This window comes from Branchiostoma floridae, chromosome 2, assembly GCF_000003815.2.
Source record: "Branchiostoma floridae strain S238N-H82 chromosome 2, Bfl_VNyyK, whole genome shotgun sequence".
Lineage (NCBI taxonomy): Eukaryota > Metazoa > Chordata > Leptocardii > Amphioxiformes > Branchiostomatidae > Branchiostoma > Branchiostoma floridae.
This window is the reverse complement of record NC_049980.1, coordinates 34,175,930-34,183,582: the sequence shown is the minus strand read 5'-3', so window position 1 is coordinate 34,183,582 and position 7,653 is coordinate 34,175,930. Positions and strand designations below refer to the sequence as shown.

The following is a 7,653-nucleotide window of genomic DNA, read 5'->3' as shown; positions in this document are numbered from 1 at the left end:
GATGGGCCATATTGTAGAAACGGCGGATTGTGCGGCCTAAACTGATTGAAATTTTACTTGGAAACCTTCTTAAAAAAACTATCCAGACTTCAAGATAGTTTTTTGTAGATGTAACTTATAAGACTGCTGTGAGCTATATCTTTCAGCAAGGAGGTTTTTTCAACCTCCTTGCTTTCAGAAGATCGTGACCCCTGCCAACAGAAAGCACACTTCTGTGGTTCCGCATTATTTCATACATAAAAATCTTAGCAGTTACTGATTATGTTCACTTATGTTGTAATATCATCTGTTCAAGCAAACTATATGTTATTGTTTGTCTTAAAACCCACGTGAGCTGGGCGTTTGTATGGCACCTTAATGAAATATAATTCATTCATTCATTCATTCTTAGCGATGAAAACTTCGACAGTGACAACACTGACAAAATATATATTTTCAGATATGATTGATTTTATTATACAGCTTCAATCAACTGTTCTCGGTGGTCGTAGGAAACGCACAGATCATTATGACACCATTTACACTTCCGAAACTCCTTTTTTACGTCACTGACAAGTATGAACTCTGTCCGACTGACTTTTGTTCTGGTCAATGTTTAGAACAAAGCCTCTAACAACACATTTTACATGTACATCTGTCGAATTCAGTAGAAAATATGTTACATGTAACTTCGTCTTGTAAAAACTTCGTCTCGCACTGCTTCCTAGCTGGAGACACCGCATACAAACGCACAAGGTAGAAAAATCGGATAGGTTATCATTGTCCTCTAAGCGCTATCGTTGTTGCCGGCTAGTGGAACACGTCGTCGTTATTACAGGAGTTTCCTCTGCTTCTGATGAGCTTCTTCAGCGTGCTGATTGTTTTCGACGCGCTCGATCTTCTCTTTTCTGAACCCTTCTGTTTGTTCGAGTCTCTGTTTTCGCACGTTTCCACGCTGTTTAACAAGGCCAGGAAGATGTCGTAGACGTTCCGGTTGTACTTGGCGCTGGTCTCCAGAAAAGGGCAGCGCCATTCTTCTCTTGCCGCCGTGACGGCCTCGTCTTTCTGCACCTCCCTGTCCACGGCCAGGTCCGACTTGTTCCCCACCATCACCAGAGGGATGTTCTCTGTACCTGAGGAGGAAGGGACAACACATCTGTTAAAACCGGCGGCATTCAGCGTTCAGGTAGGGAACTAAAGAAACACTTAGGTTTGTCAACAAGGGGGCTGTTGGTTTCAACTGCGCTTGCTCAGCGAAATGCATTGTGGACAATTTGTCAAAGGTAAAGGCCCCTAACTTGTAAACAGTTCTTGTCTTGCTTGATACATGCCCAGACATGTTTTTATGTGTCAGGGGCATTAACCTTTGACATATAACCCGCAGACGCAGTTGGAACAATGAACAGACTTATTAGAAAATAACCAGTAAAACATGGTGGATGTGGCTACTGACCTTTGACATTGACGACGAGCTTGCGCAGTTTGTGCGCCTCCTTGAAGGACTCTGCATCGTCGATGGAGTAGACGATGATGAAGCCGTGGGCAGTCTTGATGTTCAGCTCCTGCATGGCGGGAAACTGGTGCGTGCCGCCCGTGTCCAGGATCTCTATGCAGTGCATGTTTCCGTCTGGAAAGGCAGGAGAGCAAACTGGTCAATAACTAGTCATGTCACGGGCAACAACATCAGTTTACACGATTTATTTATCAGCAAACTACATAGGGTTACTCTATTGCTGTTTAAAAAAGCACTTCCGACATTTCCGACTCCCAAAGGTTCGTTTGTGCTTATTTCAGAAATCCCCAGCCCGGGCGACTTCCGTTCCACTGACGGCCAGGCCGCTAGAATACGCACTGTGACGTCAAACGCGCGAACGGCAGAAGACTTCACAGGAGCCGCCGCTGGCCGACATGCCGTATTTGGGGGTAAGTCAATCCCTGCCTACGTTAGCTGGCCTCTGGGCACCACGTCAGTACTAAACACAATCACCTTGTCACTAACGCCACTAGCGCAGGATTATATGCATTATTTATTGCACCTCGGACGTTTCCGAATGGGATATCTATCAAGAAATGGTGCTCTTGTAGCGAAAAATCAATTGCAACAATTATCACCAAGGCTGAATAACGAAATGATAATGCGACGTCTTTTTTGCAATCTTAAACCATGAAAGCGCGTTTAAAATCAGTTTCTTCCAAAGGGAATGACACCGCGGGAATTCTCTCAGTTTATGAACATATCTGAAAGGACTGAAAGGACTTGTGTTGCCTGTCTTGATGTCTGAAGTGGTGGCTGGATTCTCAGATGCCTCCGTGGAGAGATAATTGCCCACCCACGCCCACTCGCGCTCGATGCACTGATTTGTACGGGTATTAAAACACGAGCCTCAGATCAGACTCCTTTCTAAGATGAGCGCGCTTCTCGTCAGGGTAGAAGGCCAGACGTCAAGACAATTAGTGCTCCACAAAGGGCTTCAGTCGCTTTTATAATGACTTGTAAAGGTCAGGCTCTTCAACCATCAGAAACGCCTGTCTTCAATGGAATACATTTTGCTAAACGAGGTCGCCCGGGCAAAGCAATGCTACCAATGAGACCACTTCTGGGCACTGAACAGAGTTGGTGTATGGGTACTTCTATTCGCACCATGAGATAACGATGAATGTTGGTTTTGATAGATTGTGGGGTGTGTTCCTTCGCGAAACACTTGTTACTGAGAGATTTCTATAATATAATGAGAGCTATGATCTCTGTATCATGTTATGAGCCGCTAAACCATTCACGATAGCAGCAAATAACCACCGTGCAAAGTACATACTAACTTGGCACCGAATCTGCGATGTGGACCTCCCATATGGTTTGTCGTGTTATACAGAGTGGTAATACAGAGTGAATGGTTGTTATACAATGTAGGGGGCGACCTCTACTCAAATCCGCGAAGTAACTTTCCTGCTTAACTCCCAAAGGTTGAGACTTAAGTGTAAGGTTATTGTGTGGGAATCGCGTAGGGTTAATCAGACTCCAACTCAGGGTTATTACAAGGATGAAGCATTTAGCACTTTAACAATCAGTAATGGCAGCGTATTACCTACGCCTCTGCAATGGGCTGTAATACTCTCAGACGACTCTCAGACACGACTTTCAGCTCCAAGTGATTTTTTGTCTGAGAGATTGCAGCACTTTCAACACTCCATTTGAAATTCCCACTTGAGCGAGTCTACACACGAGTAGATATATGTGTTATCGCTCAGTTCTTCAGACTGTAGTTTGCAGAACGCTGCCTTTGACTGCGAAGAAAAATTTTTATGAAAAGGACTCTCTAAGCTTTCAATTTGACACGATGACAGAAATGACCATTATCTACACACTTTCAACGTTTCAAAAGTACGCCGATGACAGTAATGATAATGGTTCTTTTTTTCCAATCTACTGTGTGCCGGGTATGGGTAGTTAAATAGTAGCTATGGCTGCTATGTTCTAAAGAAAACCATCGCCAAATTGCATTTCTCAGAAAGAGGAGAGATTACCATACACGAGGACACCTAGATGGAGAGATTAACATACACAAGGACACCTATTCTGCTTCCCACCTCCAATTTAGCCTTCCTATTAATCTAGCTTTGATAAATGCAATGGACCTTCAAAGAATGGCCCGATTCCAAGACCAGGCCTAGCCTGAGCCGAGGGCGAAGCCGTCTTACGGAGGCTTCAGCCTGAAGGCCCGGCGGCTGCTGCCGTGGATTTCCCGCCCTAGTTTCAGGAGAACGGCGATTATGTCTCTATCGGCAGCAGCGAGACAATAGGGGGTTCAGTTTACATGTTGTCTCGACAAGACGTGCTTTCTTGCCTGGTGGAGCTCATAGCACGAGTGCTGCTGTACACCCATACTGATCTGTACATGTCTGCAAACTATCGCGTGGTACAATTCAGGAGAAAACCATTTCATTGCCAACTTTTACAGCAGCTCCTACTTCTAGCCGCCTGTGCTAGAATCTCGGCACTTGCTGCCCTTGACTTTTACTGCATAAATCAAACGGTTTTGCGTCAAACGATGGAGAAAAAAGGACCGCGCTTGTTTGGATAGGAATAAAACCAATCTCGGGATAAAACATTTTTTTTGTGAAATGCATTTGTTCTTCTGTAGGTAAATGTTACACTGACGTTATCGCGGTTCAGACAAAGTACCGAGCAGACGAAAACGTCCCCGAGCGCCGTCTGGACGCCAGTAGGATTAACAACCCGGCTAAATCTTAAGTTTCCTCCTCATCCGTCTGCAAATATCATCTTTGCGTCTCCAAACAGTCAGACGCCATCTCTCAGAAGTCGGCGGGGGTACTTGCGCAAGCATTTCTTGCTGTGCATGTGGTTGTATATTTACATTACCCCACCGAAGCACAGAGTGATTTTCCTGTGGAGGCCTTTTATGGGGATAGAATCAGAGTTCCACTTCTGTTTTCTGATAAAAGACCGGTTTACACCGGCATGCTATACACAGTATCGCGCCTCCCGCTGAGCTGTCTAAAGCAGGCTTCAGAGCTACTGTTCTTTTACAGTTCGGTAGTTACCGATGGACTTATTCATAGCCACATGTTAGAATCGGATCATATCATGCGCTTTCGCCCGAGTTTCATTTCAGCATGCGTATGAAGCCACTGGCAGGTGAAGCATTGTTGCTTTGGTTTACACTGTGCTTACATCAACAAGTGTCCGCCTAGTGTACAACGCCCCACTTCGCTCGTACCTTACGGACAATTTCCAAAGCTTTTGTAGTGATCTCACATTTGTATCTGCGAGCTAAGGGGCTGCAAAAACCCTACCTAGTGCTAACAACGCTTCTGTACTAGCAGTTTTCAACAGGTTAAAACACGGTGCACAACAGCCAGGTGTTCAGCACTAAGGAAAGTCCTTATGCCAAACCGAGCTTCGGTGGAGCGGTGTCTATACCATGTCCCTATGTATTACAATGCTGTGGAGTGACCGATTGAAGGTCCACAACAACAGCCGGCTATTCAGCACTCCGGGAAGCTCCAATGGTAAACTGTCCATTGGCTACTATGTGTAGCCTCCAACACTATAGCGCTACTTTTTAGAATATGACAAAAACTCACCAGGGAGATGCAGGAAGTGTCGGTAGCATTCCTCCACGGTGGGCTCGTAGAAGGTGTTGAAGACGCCCCGCATGAACTGGCTGACCAGCGAGCTCTTCCCCACCCCGCCGGCACCCAGCACAACCAGGCGTACCTGCTTCATCGGTCCGCGCATTTCCAGTCGTACGGCTTGGAGAAAAATATCTGCACGGGAGGAGGAGAAAAGATCGTTAGACAAAGTGAACTGGCCTGGATGCATCTTTGTAACCATGTCTAAACATTGATCAGGAAATGTTTGCCTGCCCTAGACCCGTACCTGAGACACCCAGCCAGCCTACTGTGCAGGCCCTGCGGTGTTTAGAGCTTTAACACCAGGCTCTGTGTGGGTGGTGCCGCATGGAAATGTCTCTAAATGTCACAGAGATGAGACAGACTCCAGTACCAAGGCTACAGCGATAAAGTCTTAACCACCGCGAACCAACGCCAAGATCACACCGGCCCCTGCACAGAAGGGCGGGCGCTAACATAGCGGGCCTACTGCCAGAAAAGTCCAGCTAATGCTAGAAAGCTCAACTATGAAGCAGTATTACCGAAAGTGTAGCAAGCATTTTCTTGCTGATTTTGGAATGAAAACAAGAACGCAATGCTTCGAATATATCGCAAAAACAAAACATGCAAAGCATACCAAGAACTGAATGCTTGAACACGAACACTAGCGCGCCCGCGCCCCTAACCAGCAGAAAAGCAGAGAAGCGCACTTACCACTCTGTCTGACAAACAAGGTCCGTCTGATGCCGACCCCGGGCTGCAGGCTCTTTTAACCGTTCCGCCCACTCATAAAACGGATCGTTCCATGGACCTGCCAATCATCCCACCAGATCTCTCAGCCAATCACAGACGGCGTGGCTTGTAATTTGATGAACCGCGTCATCCCTATCTCGGGGCTATTTTGTCATCGCGCGTCAACACCTCCCGCGCAACAAATTTGTTACAAGTCCCATAATTAAGTGTTGCAATTTGTTATTCCGTTTACGCACAGCCACGTTACACCCGAGGCGAGCCCACGCACTCTTCTTACCGGTTTGTGTAACTGCTTTGTGATTTCAACGCCTTCAAAGACAAAACAACAGGGATGTTTTTTGTGCAAATATTCTCTCAATACGAGGAGGGGGATCGATATCCAAAAACACTTTGTTCTAGGGGTGACGTTAGCGTTTTATGAATCACAGTGTACCATAGACATGATAGAATGACATCTGTCTGGGACCATACAAGGGAATTCGTACTACGGGATAGCCTCCACCAGGCCTTTCTGAACAGTATGGATACGGTAACATCGGCCAAAAATTCCAGAGGAGTTATGGATAACGTTATTAGGATTTTGCAATTGTTAAAGAACGCCAAATAGAACAGATAGAACCAGGTAGAAATCGCTATTCTGTTTCGAACACCTCTGTCAAAAACAGCCCCAGTGGGACAGAAATGGCCAAAGAAAAATACTATATATGCTATTCTTTGTTGAAGACTATATCCACCGAGCATAGTTGTTTGGGAGGGAGAACCACTACATAGCATTACGTACTCAGCCAGTTCTGAGAGGATTTCAGGGCCCAAAAAAGCTAAACCGATGTCAGTCGGTATTATCGGGTAAGAAGCGGTGGCGACCAGTTCTGTCCGCTGTTTTTGACAGACATGTTAGAGATAAAACATGATCGAACAAGGGGCGGGTTTTCAGGATCGGCTCAATGGCCAGAAGAGATAGTCCGTGGTGAGGGTAACATTTCCCATTGTAAGCGTATTCTCTACCAGACTACCTGCGCTGACTATAGGGAAAATAATTTACTAGGATTTAGTACACGTTTGGCCACCATAGAATTTCATTTTCGCAGTTCTCCTTGTCAATTGTTCAAATAAAGGGGTGTTGTATGTACATCTGTGAGAATAGAACATGCAGAAATATGTATTCCTTAACTATATCATAAGCGCCCTCTAGAAGATTCGTAATACGCGGCTACTAGAAGTAAGCAGCCTCCCGAAGTTTTATCATCTTCATGACTTCCCAAAGACAGCTCCAATGTGGCTCAGCTACCTCAGCGTTACTTGGATTGGAGCAGCGCAACAGAGCGTTGGGGCCCAGGCAGGGATAGCTGGCATCGTGGATCACACTTTAGTCCCCACCAGGCTAAGCATGCTGGATATAGGGAGGACAATTTGTTAGGTTACCAACCGCTTGGTTCAGGGAAATGTTACCTTTTCAGCTGACTGAAAGTTCTGTCTAATTATTCTATCCATAATTCTACCAGTCATAGCCCCCTTGGAATGATTATGGATAACGGTCTGTTGTATATATTATTTGTATGTTATGTATTGTTGATATGACATGTACTTTGTGTAATCCAGGGCCCCACTGTAAAGCAGTGACTTACTTACACTGAGTTGGGTCACCCTGGCTAAAGAAAACAGAATAAAAAAAAAGCCTGTTGGATGCTAACAACTCATTTTCAAAGCGTATCGTGCATCACACAATAGTCCCTACCAGCCTAACTATGCTGGCTATAGGGAGGATAGTTTACTGGGATAGTCCTGGCTGTA

General features: G+C 45.6%; 1 protein-coding gene across 1 annotated transcript; it reads right to left on the bottom strand.

The window, feature by feature from the left end:
- Nucleotides 1-430: 430 nt before the first annotated feature.
- LOC118409875 (ras-related protein Rap-1A-like) lies at nucleotides 431-5,883 on the bottom strand. Its single transcript, XM_035811243.1, has 4 exons — nucleotides 5,824-5,883; nucleotides 5,083-5,265; nucleotides 1,433-1,606; nucleotides 431-1,112 (listed from the first exon to the last, which is right to left on the bottom strand). The coding sequence occupies exons 2-4, from the start codon at nucleotides 5,234-5,236 to the stop codon at nucleotides 790-792; spliced, it is 651 nt and encodes a 216-aa protein (XP_035667136.1). The 5' UTR covers nucleotides 5,237-5,265; nucleotides 5,824-5,883; the 3' UTR covers nucleotides 431-789.
- Nucleotides 5,884-7,653: the final 1,770 nt, after the last annotated feature.